General features: G+C 34.0%; 1 protein-coding gene across 9 annotated transcripts in view; it reads right to left on the bottom strand.

Annotated features, from left to right (window-relative positions):
• LOC105487682 (gamma-aminobutyric acid type A receptor subunit alpha2) overlaps nucleotides 1–24,601 on the bottom strand; it is a 153,467-nt gene that overhangs the window by 76,412 nt on the left and 52,454 nt on the right. For 7 of the 9 annotated variants that reach the window (XM_011751214.3, XM_024794707.2, XM_071093649.1 and 4 more), the window contains exon 4: nucleotides 17,620–17,687. The exons of the other annotated variants lie outside the window; for them this stretch is intronic. In XM_011751214.3, the coding sequence (XP_011749516.1) occupies nucleotides 17,620–17,687 (68 nt within the window). The remainder of the gene's footprint in view (nucleotides 1–17,619; nucleotides 17,688–24,601) is intronic. 9 annotated transcript variants of the gene reach the window in all.

Here is a 24,601-nt window from a genome sequence, read left to right as displayed (position 1 = left end):
ATAAGTAAGATCACTGGAATTTCATGTATGTGCATCTTCAAAATAACAAGACGTTTTTCAATTGAAATCCTAAGTGGTGTGCAAATTTACATTCTCACTAGAAGTAGATAAATGTTCTTCTTTACGTACAACTTAGTAGAGACAGAATATTTCATTTTAGACATGATTAGTGTGAGAGGGGTCATGGTGTAATCATGTGGATTTCTCTGTTAATTAGTAACAAATAATATATGTTCATGTTTGTTAAAAATTCTAGTTTTCTCCTCTATAAATTGTCTGTTCACTTAATCTACTCAGTTTCCTTTTAGGTTGTCTGTCATTTTCTTACAAAGTTATGATAATTATTTATATAGTTTCTATACTAACACTTTCTTAAAGAATATACAACTTAACAAGAATCACACTAAAGATATCCAAAATATCATAAACATATTCCCATGTTTCTTCAATGGATATAAAAGCTCTGCCTTTTACATGAAGGCCTTAAATCCATCTTGTATTATTGTATATGATATGAGATCAAGGTCCAACTTTTTTTTCTAATAATAGAAAACTAGCTTTATCAGCATCATTTATTGACTGGTTCATTTTTTCCCTATACATATGCAATGGCATTTCTATAATATATACAGTATCCATATGGGTATGGATCTGTTTCTGATTTCTATTTTGTTTTTATTATGTACCCATCCATAGTTAAATTCCAAAGCCATTATTATAATAGTTGTATATAAGGTTTAATTAACAATATTCTGTTTATTGTCCAATTGAAGCTATTTTATAATTTCCATCATGGCTTTTCTTTTTCTTTACATAGAAAACATTTTTAACTGTGTTTTTATATTTCCAAATGTATTGGCTTCTTTCATTTATATTTCATCATTAATGTTTGATTTTACTGCAGTTATAATAAGATATTAGACACTATAAAATAATTTTTTGCAATTCATTGAACATTTAAGAGATTTTTTTGTTGTTGAACCTGACCATTTTCATCTTTTCATGATAATCCAGTTCATTTATGCCTATTGTGATTACTAATATTGGACATGTTTCCAGGCTGTATTGTTTTTAGCAGTGAATTAAAATTATAAGGATAGAAGAGAGAACATATTGGACTTTACATGATCAACCAATAAAAATAAAGGAAGAACTCTAGAAAATTAAAAGAAACAATAGAAGAACACACACTGAAGCACACACAAAGTATAAGGAAAAAAAAGTATCAAACTAAAAGAAAATGTAAGAAGTATATAGAAATCAACAATATCAAACATTACTAAAAGGTAATAACGGCTTAGAAGTAGAGAGTGTAGAAGGCAGAATGCAATGAGTTGAGGAGTGAACACAGGGTACAAGTGAGTAAAGAGTAGAGTTCTCTCCTCTGCTCCTGCATTTAAATGCCAGTAAAGGAAATCTAGTTTTATCAGTAAAACCTAGAGACTAGCTAATACAGGTTAGCTATTGTTGTATTAAAACAAACAAACAAACAAACAAAAACCACACACACACACAAAGAAAATGCAGGAGCTTAAAATAACAACCATTTATTATTAGTTTAGAAGTCATGAAGCTGGAAGTTGGTTGTTCTCACCTGGGCTCAAGTTGACCTTAGCTGAGCTTGTTAATAGGTCTCTGCGTTAGGTGGCCATTGGCTGATCTAGGCTGTCACTGTGTAGGGCTGCTGGAGCAACTCAGCGCAGCAAGAACTGTCTCTTGTCCTGCCTCACAAACCACTGGGCTAACCCGGCTTTTCTTTCTCTTGACAATGGCAGAAGTACAAAAGAACAAACTCCAATGCACAAGCCCATTCCAAGCTAGTGCTTGTGTGATATGTTTTAACAGCCCATTGGCTAAAGCAATTTACATAGTTAAATTGATGGATAATTGGTATAGTAGGTAACCCCAACTCTCAGTGAGAGGACACTATAAAATGAGATGGGAAAACGTGGCTATAGGAAGGGGTAAAGAACTTGAGCCAGTATTTCATCATTGCAACCGAACACACTAGGCCTCTGTGAGAGGAAAGTAAAAGATGTTGGTGAATGAAAAAAGAGTTTGAGGTCATCTGAAATTTCAATGAAAGTCACATGAGTCTAATCTCAGGGAGGCAGGTTGGTTATAACTTAGTAAATATAACTATTATCAACTGTATTTACTTAAGAAAAGAGCGAGCCTTTAAGTGGAAGCAGGGTAATCAGCTTAGGACAACGGCTTACAAAGTAAAGTGTGTATATCCATTTGGGTGCAGGAAGAAAATATTAGAATCTCGATTTTTATGTATCACTTAAAATATAAAAAGTAAATGAAACTTTTATAAAAGATAATATATGGAACTATATAAACATTATTAAGAGTAAGAATGTAAATAAGTAAATTATGGTCATATTTATAAGGCATTCTATGGGAAGAGAAGGGGCAACAGGAAATGGGGGAGTGAATGCATTTGTTATCAGTGTACTGTGATTGTGTCTAGTTAGGTGAATTTACAATACTTACTTTTGATTAAATTAGCTCTAATGAAAATAGGCAATTGGTTTCAGAAGACTACTGATAAAACACCATGGAAGAAAGTAATAATTATACAAACGAAAGTGGAAAACAAGAAAAAGAAATACAACACTCTGTCTAATAGGAGCTCTATAGGAGCCAGGTTAAAAAAATAGTAAACAAACAAACTCTAAAAAAACTCCAAAAAATATTTATAATTATCAGTGAGGCTATTTAAAATATGGGTTTACACCCACTGTTTATAGCAATAAATTTCGTCTTAAGCACATGTTGTAATTTAAAATACTGGTCAATGATAGCATCAGACCATTGCAAGTAATAAGTCATTTTAAAAACTAAAAATCCAGAACACAAGGACAAATATCAAAAGTTGATGGGTGGATTTTTAAATATGAGCATCATAATTCAGTAACCAATAGCCAATGACATACTTCTTAAAGTTGAATCTATAATAGTTGTAAAGGCAAGTATTAATGTGATATAAATTTAGAATCATACCTTTTAATCGCTACAACGTAATTTATTTAAGAAAAATATTAAAAACAATAAACTGCACTTAAACATTAATTACTAGAAATATAAACATTTTAAGTGGGAACAAAAATAAATGTATTTCTTTGATAAATATAATTACTCCTTAAAATAAATATTTATTTTTAAAAGTTCACTTTAGTCCATATTTCATATTTTTATATATTAGTGTAAAATATATGTATAGATATATACATAAATATAGCTGATTAACTAGTTTTTGTATGTTTTGCTTTCTAGATTAAAAAGACAGGGGAAGAATTCATTTCAATAACATAATATTCATTGCATAGCCACTAACTACAACAAGATTTCCAAATAAATTATTTTCATGTGATTCCCTTAAATGCTTATAAAATGCATACTCTAAGTATTTGAAAAGAATATTCTTGAAAAGTGCATTTAAAATTAACTTCAGATTTTTCATGAGTACATACTAACAGAGCTATTACTTGATTTGTGTTTTATAAGAAAATTACCAAAAAAAAAATAAAAAACGGTCTAACTCCTTCATACAAACTTAAAGGCTTAGATCCATGAACTGAGATTCTAAAAGAAATTAATAATAAAAGGCTGAATTACACAATGCATTGGAGAATACACATACAACTAAAGTGCAAATTTAATAAGAAACAAACAAAAAACCACAAGGATAGATCAGCTTGCATGTATCCTATGGCTTATACACAGAAGTGAGACTGACTGTTGGGTGACACTAAAGAGTTGAAAAATCCGTACACTCCAAGATTTCAAAAATTTCTTACAGGAAATTTAATCAAATTTCCTACTCTCACAGATGGGATTATAGAAAAATTCAGTGAATTTCCTGTTTTCAAGTTTGTGAGTGACCGAACCCAGACAAAGATGCAGTTTCCAGTCAAATGTTTTTGCCACTACTAAAAATCTCCATTTATACAGTAAACTCCTTAAGTGTTATATTCATAATTTGTCCTGGAAACAAAGAAATCACTCTCTATAAGCCATTGCACAGTTTATCATATAAACTTGATTTTAAGGACATATTAACTTAATGAAGGCACCATATTGTTTATTGCCTGACTACATTAATTATAAATCAATACTTGCAGCCAATTCCTGAAGAATCTTATCCACTCACTAAAACACAACTAAATTGTAGGACTGCTCCTGGAGTGATTTCTCATTTACTTTGATTTTCTACATTTATTTAAAAATAGTAAAACTTATTACATTATACTCTTGTGGCTAATAAAGGCTAGTCTCCCTTGAGTAAATTCCAATCAGTGTGTTTCTTCTATAATGAAGAACATGTAGTCTATGAAGCAGATCTATAAACAATGTAAAAAATATCACCCTTGGAATATGCAAGAAAAATGAAGCTCAAATACTTTCAGTTGGTACTCAAAGGGGGCTAAACAACAAATTTAGCACAGTATTTGCATTGCAAAAAATTACAAAGAAAAATGAGAATCTTAAGAACAGATCAGCAAAGGGCCAATAAACCCAATTAGTACAAGCCTTATTATGTAAAGAAGTTCACACAAACTACAGTTGCAGAACAACATAGCTACTGCACATTCAAAACATAGTGGAGGTAAGATGTTTGGACATTCTTTTTGGAACCAGGGGCCAGGCAAATTTCACTAACAAACTAGAAAATGATACTAAAGATTCATATTCTAACAGAAAATAATTAAAATATATCTAATAAAAGTATTCAATATGATTAATAGTTATAGTAGACAGCGATCTACTTTGATATAATATGTGTCATTTAAAATTCATAACAACTTTATTGCATATGCAAAATTATCCCAATTTCACAAGTGGGAAATACTTCAAAAGCAATATTTACTTAAAAAAAAGACAGAGAGGAAAAATTTGGTCTCAAATTCTGTGTTTCTAAACACCATGGTCTTTTCATTATACCATACATAAAACAACACTTGAAGGCAGAATGTCAGAATAAAATTTTCTTCTTTCATAGATCAATAAATGGACATTACTCATGGCTTATGAGAAGTTACAGGAAGAACTAAGTTATAGGGCTGAGACTGGAGTTTTGGAATCTCTGAAAAGGGTATTTTCTTCAAAGCCCGATGTTGGAAAAACTGAATAGCCATATGCACTATAATTAAATTGGACATCTATCTTATCCCATACACAAAAAATCAACTCAAGGCAGACTAAAGACCTAAATGTAAGACCTGAAACTAATAAAACTCCTAGAAGAGAAGATAGGCTCTTTGACATTGATCTTGGCATTGAGTGTTTTGAACATCACTCCAAAAGCTCAGGCAGCAAATGCAAAAATAAACAAGTGAGCATACATCAAACTAGAAATCTTCTGTACAGCAAAGGAAACAATCAACAAAGTATAAAGGTAGTCTTATGGATTGGGAGAAAATACTTGCAGATTACAAATTTGATAAGACGTTAATATCCAAAATACATAAGGAATTCACACAACTCAATAGTTAAAGAACAACCTAAGGGCAAAGAATCTGAATCAACAGTTCTCCAGTAAAAACACAAAAATGGTCAATAATTATATAAAGAGGTGCTCAACATCACTAATCATCAAATAATTACAAATTAAAATCAGTATCACCTCACACCTGTTAGGACGGTTATTATCAAAAAGACAAGAGATAACAAGTGTTGGCCAGGGTGTGGATAAAAGGGAATCTGTGTACACTGTTGGTGGGGATGTAAATTGGTGCATCCATTAGGAAAAACAATATTGATATTCCTCAAAATGTTAAAAGTAGAATTGCTATATGGCCCAGGAATCTCTCTGTTAGGTATATACCCAAGAGAAATGAAATCATGACCTTTAAAGATATTGGCATTCACATGCTTATTGTAGCATTATTCACAATACCCAATATACAAAAACAATCTAAGTGTCCGTCAATGTATGAATAAATTATTTAAATATGGTATACATGTACAATGAAATTCTATTCAGTTTTAGAGAAGGAGACCCCGTCATTTGCAACAATATAGATAAACATGGAGGGCATTATACTAAGTAGGATAAGTCAGACACAGATGGAAAATAGTGCATGATCTCATTTATACATGGAAAAAGGGAAGGGAAAAAGGTAGGTTGGTTGGTTGAATACATAGAATAAAATGATAGCAGTTACTGGGGTGGGATGTGAAGAGGGAAAAAAATAGGGAGGTGTCAATCAAAGGGTATAAAGCTTAGATACATAGGACGAATGTCTACAGATCTAAGGTAAAACATAAGGACTATAATTATTGTATACTGGAAATGTAAGTGCTCTTACTGTAAAAAAAAAAAGGAAACTATGCAAGAGGATAGATATGTTAATTTTACTTGACTGTAGTAGCCACTTACTATTATAAGTGCATTGAAATATAATGTTGTACATCTTAAATGTGCATAATAAAAAATCTTCTTTGCACAATTAAAACTGAAACACAATATCAAATAATAATAGTGATACATATTAAGTAAGAAGAAATAGATGTTAAAAGCACGAGTTCTCAAGTCAGATAGATCAGGGTACCTGACTTTAAGCAGGTTGGCTAGCCTTTCTTTATATCAGTTGACTTATCTGTAAAATGGTAAGAAAAATAGAACTTACTTCCTAGGACTCTTGTAAGGATTAAGTGAGATAATATTTGCAAAGTTCTCAGAAAATGGTTTGGACACCAAGGAAGATATTCTGGCATAAATCATCTTCCAAAGATCCTTCTCCCTCTCCCCATACTCAACAAAAGGGTGGCCAGACAAGGTAGAGACACCCAGTAATTAAAGGTCATAAAGTTCCAGAGGTGGGGGCCACACAGGATACCAGAGAGAATGCCACTGGAGAAGAAGCCACCTGTGTTTTTGGTGACTGCAATAAGGAGGTCACTGAGAAGATAGCACAAGTATGCTCCATGGGAGACCCAGTATTCATCTACCAACCATACAAATAGCATATATTGCTAACAGAGAACTACAATAGAACCAGTTCAGTAAAAAGGTATATTCACCTTTTACTACTCTCCTTTACCCTTGCAACAACTTTGAAAAACACAGAAAAAGAAGAGGAAGAGTGGATCTTGGCCTGTCCCCACAGTACATCCCTTACCTGTGAAAAAGGCATGGAAAAGGAGAGAACATCTAGATGGCCTAAGAGACTGATGCTGAAATTAGTTTGGACTGGACTCGTTAAGCTATAGTATGCATTGAAGCATTGCCGTAATGTGAGGAAGGGAGTTTGAAAGAATAAAATCTTGCTGATTTCAGTCTCCTGAATCTCTAAAGCCCTTAGGATGAAGTACAAACACTCTCACAGCCTCCAAGGCCCTGCACGATCTCTTCCTCTCTACCCCTCTAGCCTTGCCTACAATAATCCCCCACCACATCCACACACCCACACCCCAACACATGTACCCCTCTATGCTGCCACAATTATGACATAAGTACGTGTCAGGCCTCTGATTTATCATGCTGCATTTTACTATGCAAACTCACTAACATCTGTTGATCAGTCTTCTCTATCCTCTCCCTACATCTAGACAACTTTCATTCCACACTGAGAACAAGGATCGTGACGTCGTGACCACCTTCTTCAATGCTGTGTCACCAGCATCTAAACAACTACTTGGAACATAGGAAATAAACAATACTTTGCCTATGAATAAATGAATAAGGGGAGTCATTGTAAATTTAATGTAGTATGAAGGATACTGAGCCATAAGGTTTCTGATGAAACATAAGAAGAAAGGCATCATTAGCAGAGGCAGATGGCAGAAAAGCTCTCAGATGTCTTATGGCAACAATCTGCAAACAACAAGCTAATCCTTAAATTCACAGGTGTCCAGTTACTTTCGTTCGTGTGTTTGCATGTGTGCATCTAGGTAACTATATTAAACTAATCACCAATATACTTTATAATTATATAAATAGTTATATTTTATAGAATAGCTGCATTTTAACTATAATTGTTATTTTAAAATATTAATAGTTACCTTTTACAGAACGTATATAGTATAATAGCAATATTTTAAAGAAAGTCAACACATACCAAAAAAGCCATGCAATTATAAGTTGTCTGGTAACGGAAAGCATCATGTTTTAAAGTATCATTTGGGCATATCTCTATAACTTCTTGGGGGGTGATTATGATCTTCTTAGTCTTTATGGCCTTTATGGTCTGGCTCGAAATACTTTTCTAGCCTCATCTCTCCCAAAATTCCTAAGAGCATTCTAGGCTCCAGTTATACTGAACTTTCACATTTTACTAAACTCAACAAGCTCTTTCAAGTTGTGCTAAAACACTCTTTTCCATTGTGTAGCTAGTCAATCTTTATGTGTTCTTCTTAGCTATCTTTTTTTCCCTAAGATCCGTACCAAACTCTATATCTACCACCCACATCCCCTCTGATAAGACATTAATCCATAAATACTTCAATGAAAGCATTATTGTACCGTTGTAAAATGAACTATTTTCCTTAGCTGTCCTCCAATATCCTGTGAGCAATTTGAGGGCTACACTTACATATTTCAGTTCCTACCATGGTGAGAAGCACTGAGTGTATACTTAGGAAATCTTGTTGAAATGTACAGACACAAGTTATGCCTTCTAGTATCTCAGACTGCCATAAAAAATAAAAATAAAAAAGTCAGGAAGATTTTCATAAGCCTATGTACAATGTCATTTAAAAAATACTATGAACGCCATGTGGTGGAGCACAGGGATAAAGAGGACTGACGACTTGGAATAACCTAGAAAGAAATCAGAAAACAGATGAAATTTGAACTTAGTTTTGACTAAATAAAATACCTCCAGTTGGCAAAGGAGGAGGTAAGCATAACAAGAACAGGAAAAAACATGTGCACGGCCAGCGAGTTGTTAAATATAATGACATGTTCAGGGAACAGTGAGAAGTTCAATGCCATCTTTAAAAATAAAAGCCTCACTGATAGTTATAATGCCGTACAGCTACTGCCCTCCGTCTTGCCTCCTCTCTTCAACCACGCTGCTTAAAAATGTTACCTCCACTTTTTCTCCATTTCCTCACCTCCCACTTGCCTCCACCCACCGCAATCTGGTTGCTTTTACCACAATCAGCAAATACTTCTGTTTTTCATCTAATGACATATTTAAAAACCTTTTCTTGGTTTTACCACAATAGCTGATACAATGTTCGCTCCCTACTTTTGTAATGCTCTCTTGTACTGGTATTCTTAAAGTCACATTTTCCTGGTACTCTGAGAAACCATTGCTAAAATCCTCATCATGGGATGTGAGACCTTTGATGCCTGTCAGCTATCTACATGTACTGATATCCCCTAGAAAATATACGGTAGTAGGACCAATAGATAATATTTATTATTCTTAATCTAGGCATACAAGTTCTTTGTGGCTTTCCCAAAGACAGTCTCGAAACTTGAAACCTAGGACAAAAAACACACAACCCCTGAAATTTTTACTTAAAAAAATCACTTCATGTTCAGAAATCACAGTTATTATTTATTTTTTTTTCTTTTGTCAACATTTATTTTTGGTTCAGAGGGTATCTGTGCAGGTTTGTTACACGACTAGCTTGCATGTTGCTGTGGTATGATGTACAAATTATTTTGCCACCCGGGTAGTGAGCATAGTATCCATAGGTAGTTTTTCAACCCTCCCCCTCCCTCTCCCTCAAATAAGCTTCAGTGTCCATTGTTCCTATCTTTGTGTGTACGTGTACTTGATGTTTAGCTCCCACTTACAAGTGAAAACATATCATATTTGGTTTTCTGTTCCTCTATTAATTTGTTTAGGAAAATGACCTCCAGCTGCATCCATGTTACTGCAAAGGACATAATTTCATTATTTTTTATGGCTGCATAGTTTTCCAAGGTGTATATAGACCACATTTTCTTTATGCAGTCCACCACTGATGAGCATCTAGGTTGATTCCATATATTTGCTATTGTGAATAGTGCTGCAATGAACATACAAGTGCATATGTCTTTTTGGTAGAACAACTGATATTCTGCTAAAAAGTAGACTAGTAATAAGCATATAGTATATAGTAATAAGCTTGCTGGGTCATATAGTAGTTCTGCTTTAAGTTCTTTCTGAAATCTGCAAACTGCTTTCCACAGCAACTAACCTAATTTACATTCCCACCAGCAGTGTATAAGCACTCCCTTTTCTCCGCAACTCTGCCAACATGTTATTATTTTTACTTTTTATAATTGCCATCTGACTGAGGTGAGATGGTCCCTCATTGTGGTTTTGATTTGCATTTCTCTAATGATTAATGACGCTGAACATTTTTCATATGCTTGTTGCCTACATGTGTGTCATTTTAAGAAATGTCCTTTCATGCCCTTTTTCCATTTTTTAATGGGAATGTTTGTTTTTCACTTAAGTTCTTTATAGTTCTGGATATTAGACCTTTGTCGGATGTATAGTTCAAAAATAATTTCTCCTATTCTGTAGGTTGTCTGTTTTCTCTGTTAATAGTGCCTTTTCCCATGAAGAAGCTTTTTAGTTTAGTTAGGTCCCAGTCGTCTATTTTTGTTTTTGTTATAATTGCTTTTAGGGACTACAACATGAAATTGTTGTCAAGGCCTAGGTTCAGAATGGCATTTCCTAAGTTTTCTTCTAGGATTCTTACAGTTTTGAGTATTACATTTAAGTCTTTAATCCATCTTGAGTTGATTTTTGTATATTGTGAAAAGAAGGGTCCAGTTTGAATCTTCTGCATATGGCTAGCCAGTTATCCTAGCACCATTTATTGAATAAGGAGTCCTTTCCCCATTGCTTGTTTTTGTTGACTTTGTCAAAGATCAGCTAGCTGTAAGTGTGTGGCTTTATTTCTGGGTTCTTTAGACTGTTCCATTGATCTACATGTTTTTGTACCAGTACCATGCTGTTTTGGTTACTGTAGCCTTGTAGGATAGTTTGAATCTGGGTAATGTGATGCTCCAGCTTTGTTCTTTTGCTTAGGTTTGCTTTGGCTATTCAGGCTCTTTCTTTGGCTGCCTGTGAATTTTGAAATATTTGAATTTGTTTTCTAATTATGTTAAAAATGATATTGATAGTTTGATAGGAATAAATCTTATTTAGTTTTTACAAAAGAATAGGGAGAATGGTAGGGAATACTACTTTGTGACCTTAGAAAACCAAGAGAGCTATGACTGGATGCACTAAGTTCCTACAACCCTCCTTCTCCAAGAAAGGTAATGAATGGAGTCACTACTTTTACCTGTGCCCTTCTGGAACTGTTTCCCCACCCCTTAGGTGATGTTTTACTGTACACAAAATACATGGGTTCATACAGTTACCCAGTTACCAAATAAGCCATCTCACCTTAACTCTACAGAATCCCATTTCGGCAAAGATCTGTAGCACAGATATCTGACGAGAGCACAGCACTTCATCTGATAAGGAATAAGACAGTGGTCTCTGCCTTTTTTTTTTTTTTTGGATCAAAGCACAGCCTAGCTCAGAAAATGGGACCACTCTTCATTTTGACAGATACCCACAGTTGCTCCTTCTCAGTCTCCTCTTCCATTTTTTGTCCACTTTCTGTCCTTTAAATATTGGTGTTCTAGAGTTTCTGTGAAAGTAAGATGGCCACTTCACTCTAATCTCTTTCCTTGTAAAATTTTATGTATGTCTATGGTTTCAACCACCATTATATGGCCCCCAAGTTATCTATACTCCAAGCTTCTCTGTTGGGCTCCAGATCTATGCCTGTTACCTAGACATCTCCAATTAAAGTTTCAAACTCAACATGTGTAAAACATAAATGTTCATCCCCAGCAACAAAACAAAAACAAACAAAACTTCTCCTACTGTGTTCCATATCCCAATTCCTCAAGATGTCATTCTATACTTCTTCCACCCCTTCATCCAACAGATCAACAATTCTACCCCACAAATAACTTTTGATTCTTTTCAATGCTCTCCATCTTCAGTTCCACTGCCCTGGGCCAATTCACATTAATCTCTTGCCTGTAATAAAACAGCTTTCTAACTAGTCTTCCTTTTCTCAATCCTTTAATATAAATTATTGAACCATAGAACTCTTACTCTGCCACATACCCTCTACCTTCCTCCACTTCTTCATCAGTCTTATAATAGATTCGTGCTTCCTTTAGCATAAAGTCGAATACCTTATCATGTTAAAATACAGACTTTCATGTTCTACAAAGAGTAAATGTTAGTCTATAAATCATAGGAAGATCCCAGGAAACAACTATTTTAAAAAATAATTCAGATGGTTACAATCCAAGTACCTGTAAATCACATTTTGGGGAATATTATTATAAATTCTAGGAGGGTGCTGAAAAATATTTGATGAATGAATGAATGCTTCCAGTGTCTATTTTCTAACGTTCCAAAATGTCAATAACCTTACAGCAACCAGCTTCTACATGCTGACTTTAAAGGGAGTAAACATTATTAATTTACTTTTGATACAAAGGGTTTGCCATGTTCATCACAGGTTTTCTTAATGAACTACATTTACAAATGACAACCTCTGATAAAGAGTTAACAGATTAAGTTCAGTGTCAATTTTGACCAGATATTAAATCTCACAACTCTCTAAACTTCCTTGATGTTAACTACTGAACTATATAATATCCCAGTACCTTCTGGAGATTCTAAGAGATAATGCACTCTGTGTTTTTATAGAGAAGAAAAGTATTATCTGGAAAAATCAACATAATCAATAAACCAAGGTCATATTTACCACACTGCCTGCTTCTTAGCCTAATGGTTAACTGTATCAGGTATCTCAAGATTACTTCAAAGTTTTCATTGTCCAAGCTCTAACCCTAACACTTCACAACAGACAACCATTTGAACTGAGGTTCTTAGTCTAGGTTTAGGTTAAATAATTGATAATCATAACACTTATACCATTAGAATATGCACACACAGTGAAAATGTTTACTAATATAAGAAAAGACATCCTATAGAAACCAAGGAAAAAGGGAAAAACACAGTACAGTAAATTAGAAAGTGCTAAAATGCCTACTACAACCTTGGTCAATTGCCAGCTACTAGTACATTTCAAAAATTAATTACCTCCTTATGAATTTCAAAATATTGAAATAAAATATTTTTAACTTGGTTGCAGAAACTGTAAGTATAATCTTTAATTATAATTTAGATCTACAACATTTTTGGGACAATTACACTAGTTAATGATTCCAAGAAAGCAATGTGTGTGTGTGTGTGTGTGTGTGTGTGTGTGTGTGTGTCTGCATATTTTTTTGGTTCTTAATTCTTTTTGCTATGCTGTTTTGTTTTCTCTCAGGCTAATGTCATAACAAATCTACATCACTGACCTGAATAAAAGAAATTAGGAATTTAGGTTTTGCTACTGACTATGTTCACTGATTAGAAATAAAAGTGTATATGCTAAGCTACTAAAAGTAAAACTAAATTTGTTTTTTACTTTTGTTCTTCATTAACAAATTGTTTATGTAAGATATTCATTAGATAGCTCCACATCCACTTTGACTTGTAGGTAATACTATGTCTACGTTTTCCCTTCCCATCATAACATTCTTTTTTATTTAGAGTGTCACAGCCACGTCTCATTGCTCAAGCTATTGCTCCATCCATACTAAACATAAATTCAAACTTTGCCTCCTTACTTATCTTGATTTCCAGTAAAAATAATATCAACATGGAAATCATTCATTTTGATCATCATGAAGACCAAATTGTTTCTCTCCATAAAATGTATATATGTTTTTTGAGTTGAGCACCATCTTCCCTAATAGACTTACAATGTGAGTAAAAAGATGTATTTGTATGTGTCTCTGTTACTTGTGTCTATAGGTTATTCAACTTTAATTTTTCCCAGCTGCATCTTTCTTCTCTAGATTTGGACAAATATCAATAATACCTGTTGAGTGATCAAACTATCTCCTGGTCCTCAATTAACATCTTCCCTGTATTACACATTATTCATATTTCAGCTATCTGTGTTTTGCCTCTCAACTCTAAATCCACCCTTCTTTCATTTCCTTTGTGATACCTGATGGATCCTATAAATACTGCTCCTCTGCCAGCTCACACAATGTCAGGCTTTGTCAATAGAGGGTGCTGGAGGGACACTCCAATGTAGTCAAAAGAGAAGGGCGCTTTTCTTTCTTGGTCTCTTTCTGGGTCACGTGCATTGTCATTTTTTTGGCACAGCTTCAAAGGACTGACATGCTGTGAGTTTTCAGCCCATGCAGCATATTTCTGTAGACCAGCTTCAGCATATACCATCACATGTTTCTTCACCACCAGTAGCTGCATGTTCCTGTAGCAGCAGCACCCCTCCAGTGAGGTCAGAATTCACAGATCTTAGGGGGAAAGGGTGCTCTTTCAAGTCCTCAGTTTCTTCCTGATTCTGGAAGTGGTGACACTGCAACCCTAGAAGTAGATGTTCTGTCTGCATTTGTTAATTCTGTATTGCTTGGAATCTTCTTTTATCCATGTTTTAAAACGAATTTAACTGTCTTTTATTAGTTAATAATTCTTTATATCAGATTTTCCCTATGATGTTCTATGACTGGACTGTGTTTACATAGTATGCTCCCATTTGGTAGGTTTGTGATTAACTAGACTTCCTCTAAAACAACTGTTGGCAAGCCCGACTAAATGAGGTAAATAAAGACAGAAATAAAGTAGGAAATCTGACAAGAGCAGAGCAATTTCTTAGAAATTTTTTAGGCTAGATGCATTAAGGGAAATGTATCACTAGATAAAATGTCTAGGGCCTTCAAGATTTTCAAAAACGTACTAAGATGCTGAATATGCATTCCATTTTTGAGAATACATCTATATTTGGGTGTGCATACACACACTTACACACACATGTATTCTGAAATATAAAAAGAAAACTAAAAAATCAAAGTAAGTGATTTTTTATTTAAATGTTATCAACTGAAATTCCACTCAATGCAACCTATATTGGTAGTGTGAGTATATTTTAATGTTTATTATAACTTGTGGTAGAATCCCCCCAAATAAGAAAGCATATCTTGAGTCTGCTAAAAAATTTTAAAGTTCTCGGGTTCAATTTACTGATGAAACACAACTGCTTTTAGTTCATTTCAGACATAAAGGAGCTAAATATGTTCCATTGCTAATGACTATATACCTAACATCAACTACCAACTTTCTAAATATGTTAGCGATCCAAAGAATAGTCACAACAAGGAGAGGTAGAGAATTAATCTAATCCATTATCGCCACTGGAAAACAAATGACTTTGTATATTTTGGCATACAAGTATGATGTGAGTTTGTGTAAAATCCCCAAATATCAAACATGTCTTGCTAGAAACATACATGTTTGCATGTATGTATGTATATATGCATATATATATAGAGAGAGAGATATGTTTTAGCTAAAATAATTCACTTTGCAAAAAAATAAAGCTAAAATTTCAATGCAGTAACTGCTACTACTGAAATTTACAACATGAAAAAAATCTACAATATTGAAAATGTACTGATATTTGGGAGTCATATCATTTGTCTTTCTGCTTTGGCTGATAATAAGACACAAATTAACCAGATGTAAGAGTCACAATTTATATAATATGCTAATTTCTCAATGTAGTAGTTAACAAAATTCTGACTCTACTTAATTTTTGATAGAAGTTAGGTATTTATTTGCACTGTGTCTCTCTAATATTTGGGAACATTTAAGACAATCTGCACTAAGACAAAGAGTATTTACTAGGACAAAATTATATTTATAGTCAAACAATAACATTTGGAATGCACACTCTTACTAAAAATAAATAGTCTTTGTCATAATTATAAGGATATGTCCACTTAAATTGACCCATGGAAAGAGGCAGATTAATATTTCAGGTCAAAATATACAATAATGCAAGGGGAAAAGGAGGGTTTACTGAAGAATAGGATTTTTTTCCTCTTGTACCAGAATCGTACCTAAGACCCAGAATTGAAGGAGAAAAATAAAAGCACTTAAATCATGACATTCCCATTTTAAAGAATTTTAATGGACTGCCAACATTTAGTATCAACCACCTCCCCAAAGGTGGGGATCACCCCTGAACATGTTCAGCCACCCAGGTCAATATAAGAAAAGGTCTCTGAGGTCAGAGATGTGGCTCTGATGGAATAAACAGCACATTTTTTGCCATAAAAGTGAAATTTAGGTTCCCTAACGGAAACCTCCTGATAAATTAGCTGGTAATGTTTATGAAAGCTTGCAAAAATGGAATACTTTTTGTTTTGTTAGTTTATCCAGGTAGAAAATGTCCAAACTTGTCAATTTTCCCCCGAGTTATCAGAGAAAGGGAAGAATTTGAGGAGAAATGACACAGTGGGGAATACTGGGCAAAAAGGGACAAGGGCTTCTCGGTGTCTGGGTCATAAGGAAGATGAATGTCTAAAGAATCATGAAGTCCTAGAGGGAAGGATGCCTGAGGGGTGAATGAGCCACAGATTTGGCAGGGAGGTAGCAGGGAACAAGAGACATGCACATCAAGGGAATATAAAGTAAAGCAAATGTCAGTTGACATGCTGGAATCTGACAAGTTATTATGAATGAAAAACTCTTTCATCAAAAATGTCTATTGCAGAGCACTATAGTTAGCAGTAAAAGTGAAGGACTTATCATTAAATTTTTAATGCTTCATCAATAATTCATCTTTGGCGATTCTAGCCCATCAGTACCTAACACATCAAACCAATTTTCCTCGCTTACCTATCTTATCTTATTGTATTTTAATTGATTGGAGACAGGGTCTCATTCTGTCATGCAGTGGCACGATCACAGCTCACTGCAACTTCGACCTCCTGGGCTCAAGCGATCCTCCCACATCAGCCTTCTGACCACAGGCATGTGCCATCACACCCTGCTATTTTTTATATTTTTTGGTAAACATGGGGTTTCTCTATGTTGCTCAAGCTAATTTCAAACTCCTGGGATCAAGCAGTCCTCCCACCTCGGCCTTCCAAAGTGCTGCAATTACAGTTGTGAGCCACCACACCAGGCCTGTCTCATTTTAAAGAAAAAACAAAATAACACCAGTTCCATAGAATCCAAGAGTACCAACATTCTAATTTTTTAGGTTGATTTATGTATACCTACTATGTGTGCAGATTATATGTATGGTATGTATGTAGATAGCTAACGAGGCAATCACTTTGCTCAATACCAATCAGAGGGTTTTGTTGTTGTTGTTGTTGTTTTTAAATGTGTAACACTGACCATGACCTCATTCTGTAAGAAGTCTTTATCTATGAAACTATATTCACTTTCCTTATGGAAGTTCGCAATTCTGCCTTAATCCTCCTAGAAAATTTTTCTTCTTAATACAATTAATTTTATTTAAATAACTGTTTATCACACTGTAGTTAGGTAGACATGTTTTGAAAATGATATAAAATACACAGGACTAATCCAAACACTGAAGTTGGAAATGGAAACCACAGATCTAAACATCTTTAACTATCCATGTATTTGGGTAGACTAAATAGACATGAGACATATACATAATTCTGTAACACTAAAAATGCTACTTTATTTGAAATTACCCCCACTCCCCATTATGTGAAGTAAAAATACTATTTAATGAAAAACTCACCATATCTGTATCTGAGACAGGGCCAAAACTGGTCACGTAGATGTTAGTGAAGACTTCAGTAATACTGTCTGATATGAGAAAAGAGATTGAATATAGATATTATATAATAAGAGCCACAGGAGAGAGAAGGGTTTGAGTACACGGTATGGTTTGAAAGCTGTGTCATAAATTTGGGATTACTGGGTTTTACTTTCTTGTCAACTTTCGCAACCATAATGACTATAATGCTCAGTTATTTCATTGGTTTTCACCATCCTAACTGCAAAATGTATAGAATTATTATGACATTCTTACTTGGAAACCATACCTGATTAGCACATCCTCATTTATATTGCTCAAAATGAATAGTTTCTTAGGAAACATCATAAGTGAAACAGTTTATAATAAATATATTACCAGTACTAAAAATAAAGTATGGTATTGTTTGATATAATCCTAAATTTGATGTTTCAACTAAACATTTCAGTATCTCATGATGGTAAAGATTCAATTTACAGATTGTAAATCAGTACATCTTCTCCATACAGCACAAAACAGCTTGGTAATTATAAATAAACATAATTCCAATTAATATAAAAAGCTTTATCATTCAGTGACATAAAAATTAAAAAAATAACAGATTACTTTCAAACAAGCTTGCTTTTAAATGTATTTAAGAATGTCTGAAATGCTAAGACTGAACTAAATTGGATTCTAAAATTATGTAACATCATAACTGTAATACAATTAACTGGAGTGCTCTATTAACTAGGTAATTTAGATCAAAATTTTAAATAAGCCAAATGGTGATGGGGAAAAGGTCAAAGAAAAGATTGAAAAACAAAAATCTTTTCACTGCTCTTGTAGTAGGAAAAAAAACATATCATTAATGTTTATCATCATGAGCGAAATGTCTTATTCATTAGCTGTCAGATTTATAATTCTACGTAAACAATAACAAGAATTGTTTTTCGTATTATACTAGACATTAATTTACAACCATCAAAGAGACTAAACTATGTCTGGGATTTTGTATCCATTAAGGCAAGAATAAAAAATAGAAAGGCTATTGATAAAACAGGGTATACTTTGAATGCCTACTACATAACAGGTACTCTTTAAAGCACCTGAAATATCATAATCTGAATGTCAAACGTATGTGGTAGATTCTCTGTTATCTCTATGCATGTGTACAACGATTCAAAGAAAGGTAAGCAAACTTGCCAAAGACCCACAGCTAGCAGAGTAGATAGAGCAATGATTTATAACCCAAGCAATCTAGTTTCTGAGTACTCAAGCTAAATCAAAGCATCATACCATAGTCAATGATAAACGTAAAACTAACAGTAGTTTCTTATTAAACGCATGTTTCTATTCACCAGAATACTCCGTGCCAAAGGCATAGTTATAGTGCTCCAAATAAATATGTTCATTAAACTTTGTTGTATACACTATTTCATCCCTAAAACTGTATTTTTGAAGTTCTATTGTAAAAGCATTTGAAAATAAATTTATGAAATAATTTCAGATGCCACCTACCCCAAAGACCAGCTCAGGAGCAGCTTTCTGGGTATAAAAAGTCCCATAGGATCCTGAGTTCAGAAGAGTCCCATGCGTAATTTAATGGTCTATCTGCGCTTTCTTTAAAAATCTTAATTATTTTTTAAACAAAGCGTCCTGTATTTTCATTTTGGACTGGACATCACAAATTATGTAGCTGGCCCTGTTCTTGAATTTATATATACTAGAAAGCAATCGTGGAAATGAGAACCATCATTTTGTTTTCCTTTTACCCACACCAAATTAGTCACACTATTACATTTATTCAATTAGTAACTAGATAAACCTTTGTAATAGCTGTTGACCTAAAATGTTCCAGAGAAGAGAAATTAAAATGTGAAGGTAAGCTTTTACTCTAAGAGAAGAAAGTGAAATGATTCTCCTTAGTTTAAGTAGTAGAGTCCAAGAAATTACAAAAATGTGTGAATGTATTGATGCTAATGATATGAATAATATTCACTATATGCCAAATGGCAAGTAAAGGGTAAAGGGGTATCAGTACCTAGTGGCTATAAAGAGGTGTCAGCTAAGAACTGACATGAAAAATAAGGTTAGTCTCAAAACTCTAAGCAGCAAGAGAAACACCTAAGACTCAGAACATAGATATAAAAAGTTATTTTTAGAAAAAGAAATGGTTTCATGGATTATTGACTTCATAAGCATAGCTAAATAATGTATGCATTGGGGAGATATTGTCCTGCTATGGAAGTTCAGAAAAAGGAAAATCAGCAAGCCAAACACTGACGATGAACATCCAATAGTGTCTAAGGGAAAGGTATTCTTAGCAATGAGTTTTCTTTTTTTTTAATTTAGATTTCAATATGGATGGATGCACAACCAACATGCGCTAATGAAATATTTTAGTGTAATGAGTATAGATATTCAATATATCTAACACAATCTTCTAGAATTCTATGATCAAAACTCAATCTTTCATTATATTTTAGCTTTCCATAGACAAGGAAAGGGAAGTGAACAAAGGAAAAGGAAAAGAAAGGAATGGAGGGGAAAGGAGGCTAGGGAGATTATATGAATGTAGGCTATTTCCTGTAGAATACAGGTTATTCTAATCTTGTGACTCTGATTTGTCAAGACATTTTATAGTATCATCTGCTTATGCTTGTTTTCCCATGTGGATTTGGAACAGGGTGGATTTGTGCTATTAATGCCTGTTACGATATTCTGATCCATTGAAAAGATGTATGTTACAGAGTAAACAAGTGAATTTATAGTCTGGTGGCAACCTGAGTCTCTGTGTATTTTAGGTACCATGATTCACTCTTCAGCCTTGATCACTATTTTTGTTTGTTTGTTTTTGTTTTTTAGACGGAGTTTCGCTCTTGTTGCCCAGGCTGGAGTGGATTGGTGTGATCTCAGCTGACTACAACCTCCGCCTCCAGGGTTCAAGTGATTCTTCTGCCTCGGCCTCCCAAGTAGCTGGGACCACAGGCGCTCACCACCATGCCCAGCTAGTTTTTGTATTTTTAGTAGAGACGGGGTTTCACCATGTTGGCCAGGCTAGTCTCAAACTCCTGACCTCAGGTGATCCACACTCCTGGGCCCCCCAAAGCAGTAGGATTACAGGCATGTGCCACCGTGCCTGGCCCTGATCACTCTTAGTTGACACACCAAGATCTGTTCTGACTCAGAGCCTTCAAAATGGCTATTATCTCTCATTTTCTCTTTGGTTAATTGTTACTCTTCATTTAAGTCTCAGGTTAAATGCTCTCTCTTCAGAGTAGGAGTTCATAATCCCCTATAAAGCCCTCTTCTCTCATTTTTGCTCTCTGACACTTTCTTTTTATGGGAACTTTCAACCTTGCTGTTCTTTTAATGCCTTAAGATATCCTTCTTCCTTTTAGTTTTGTGTTTGGTCTGTCTCCCCATCCAAGATTTAAGCTCCACAAAGAAGGAGACTGCACCATTTCTGTTCACTATTATGTCACGAGTGCTTACTACAATGTATATCACATGTTACGTGTTGTATGTTTGAACAAATTATTTCTCATTTTAATTAATGTAGAACATCAATCTTTTTCCAAAATATTTCATCAACGTTAAAAGTGACCATGCACAGCTGTTGCTAGTTGAGGAAAGGATGCCCGTCATTTGTGAAGGCAGAGCCCAAACTTTCCATTGACAAAGGCAGGTCGAGAGTCTAAGTAATAGGCTTCCAGTGAAGTAACAAAGCTGAGCAAAGGGAAAGAATGTACTTGAAGATAGCACTGATTCACTGCAAACCAAAGTTGAAGTCTGAACAGTTAAGCAGCTCCTAGCAGAAATATCCACCATTAGTTACCTCAGAATAATGGTTTGCCAGCTAAGTAGTTGACATGAGAAATACCAAGAGTAATATGCAAAAGTAAAAGGATGTTCTGTATAGATTTCTCCAGAGGCAAAACACAAGGTTGATAACAGGTACTTTAGGAAAAATAAGTAATGTATGTGGCATACCTAGAAGAACGTATAGTCCTTAGAGCAATCGTCAAATTCAGGATGGTGAAAGAGGACAAGGAACAGCCTGCAGACATGTACTGAGGAACACATAATGTATTCCTAATATTTCATTCTTTTAAAATTAATCCTAAACAATTTTGACAAAATCTTAAGATATGATGGTGGTGGTCATTGTTAATCTTATTCTTCTGTGTACTTCTCTGATTTTTTTAAACTGATTCACAGAAAAAATAAATGGCCTGAAAGGATATCCAAAATGCGCATATAAGTAATTTCAAGAAGGGTTTCATTCATGAAAAATTGCTTTTTGCTCAGAAATGCAGCGTAGAATAACAATAAAAACTTCTTTAAAAATCTTTGCAAAACTAAGAAAGAACAAAATTAATGCTCGATTATGATTTATTTTACAAGATTCACTTAAAATAGATGGTTGGGGATAAAAAGTGAGTAAAGCAAAACATCTACCTGTGAAAGATTCACAACATAATAGAAAAAGAAACATTTAAGAAATTGTAACCCAAGAAACGTCTGCTGCAACCAAACCCAAAATATAATATCTCAATGCCCATAGAAGCATGTTGGAGAAAAACATGGAGGTTTCACTCTTTTGTAATTTTCAATGGTCCTGATTCAAGGCAGAGAAACTCCTTTGTGCAAAAGTCAAGTCCCACAAATAGTTAACTTTCACTCATAAACATGGTTAACATGCATGTACAGAGGATGTGATGAGGTTGTAAAGAAAGGCAGAGTTGTATCAAACAGACCTGACATGCCAAAATAATATGAATATTGTCTTTATATACATGGCAGCAAGGGATTCACTGAAGGACTTTGACTTGGAGAATTTTGTGGCTAGGGCTGTTACCAGATATATTATGTTACATTTATATAGGGCAAGCCAAGACAAAGTAGACTGAAGACAATGTATTCAGTGTGGAACATAATGCCATTGTTAAGACCAAAGAAAAAGAAATACGATCAAGATTAGGAAATGGTAGAAGTCAAGGGAAAAATTTGTTTTAAAGTAATATTGCAGGAATAGGCCCTTTGGTTTGAGTGTTAGAGGATGTGTGGAGCCTGGAAAAGAGTAGGTTCAGTAAAACTATAAAGGCATAAAACAAATGAAGAGGTTTGGAAAGTAAATGGAGGGTAAGGACATGAAGACAGTAAGTGGAAAATATTCTTTTTAAAAGCTTGTCAAAAAATATTTTGACAAACACAATAGTGGTTGAACTGTACTGGATAATATAACACACAATAGCAAGCAAACTTTCCAAACAAAAATTTCTAAGATTTGGCAACAGCAAAATCCTATCATTTTGTAAATGACTGCTGGACATTTGATACGTATATTCTTTGTAGCAGATCCTCCTTCTCTTTCTCCTCCACCATAGACACACACATACACACCATTTTAAAATTGATTTTCTCAAGAGAGTGGTAATAGTATATATGTAGAGTTGAAAAGAGAATCATAAAAATATTTCTGAAAGGTTTTGTGTGCGTCATATGAAAGAAGAAGTGAACTCATATTGACCATTTATCATTTGATCTAGTCAGTAATGATGCCATTCTAGGAATGGAAAATAACTCCTCTAGGAAAATGTTCTCCACATCAATGATGTGGAATTCATGAAAACTAATTATAATTTGATTCACATGCAATGAGCCAGTAAAGTTTCTAAGTACACAATCATCTGTATATTTAGGAAAAAAACTCCAACCTCTTTTATTCTAGTCTTACTTTTATTTTAGGTTGCTGCGTTAGCCAATCTTCAATAATTATGTTAAATAATAGTGAAAATAAAAATCAGGCATTCATTATTATTTTTAAAAACTTGTCTTTTAAAGTTAAGAATAAATTCAGGGAATTTATTATATCACAGGGAATTCAATATATCACTTCTCAAAGTGAGGTATCCACAATAAATGGGAAGAGAACTATCTGATTCTCTGTGGTCCATATGTGTGTCAATTATTTGACTTTTGTAGGCATTTAAGATTGAAAATCTTGGAAAGTTGCAATTTTCCATAAAAAAGATTCTTTCATCTCTGTTCCTATCCATAGACTTTTTTCTTGGATTAATTCTCAAGGTATTATTTTCTGTGGCTAATGTCTGCTACCCATTTCTGACCTTCTAGTCTTACTATTTTCTTGGAGTTTGAGAGTATAAATAGACAACTACTGAGAAGTAGAAAGATTGGACCAGTTTTCCGATTTAAAGCTACTGCAGTTTCAAAATATAGATCAGGCAGTTAAGACAGGATGAAAGTTTTTTCCACCATCTATAAGGCTAATCAGGTTTATTGTTTCCTGTTGTTCATTATAGATGGGTATATAGGTCTCCACACAATTGAACATAGCAATGAGTAAGTGAGTGAGTGAGTGAATGAAGTTGTCATTCTATCTTAAACTATGACCACTCCAAATCTCTCCCTAGCTCTATAGGTTCATTTACTTATTATTGTTTTATCTTTGTTGTATATATCTACTCATATGGTAGACATGAGACACATGTGGCCATTTAAATTAAATTTTAATTAAATAAAATTAAATAACATTTAAAATTTTGTTCCTTAGTACACTGGTTATATTTCATCCATATGTGGCTATGTATAGTAACATCCACATAGAGTAGCATAGTAGCTGGATAGAAGAGTTGAACATTTCCGTTATCACAGAAAGTTCTGTGAAATAGTATTTGTCTATATCCTCCCAATAGAAGTTAAGTTCCATGAAGACTGGGTTTTGTTTGCTCAGAAAAATAAAGCCACAGCACAGAATAGCCCCTGACACAGTATAAGTTCTTAGCAAATCTTGGTTAACTAAATAAATTCTTACTCTTAGTTCACAGTCATTTAAAGTAGACATAACCTCTGCTATCATAATGAAGCTTATTATAGCTTAATGAAGAGAGATACTATGCAAAAATTAAATAAATATACAATTGCAGACATGATATATGCTATGAGAGTATACAATAAG

The sequence above is a fragment of the Macaca nemestrina genome, chromosome 3 (genome assembly GCF_043159975.1).
Source record: "Macaca nemestrina isolate mMacNem1 chromosome 3, mMacNem.hap1, whole genome shotgun sequence".
Taxonomy (NCBI): domain Eukaryota; kingdom Metazoa; phylum Chordata; class Mammalia; order Primates; family Cercopithecidae; genus Macaca; species Macaca nemestrina.
Note: the sequence above shows the minus strand (reverse complement) of the source record. Positions and strands in the feature narration are given on the sequence as shown.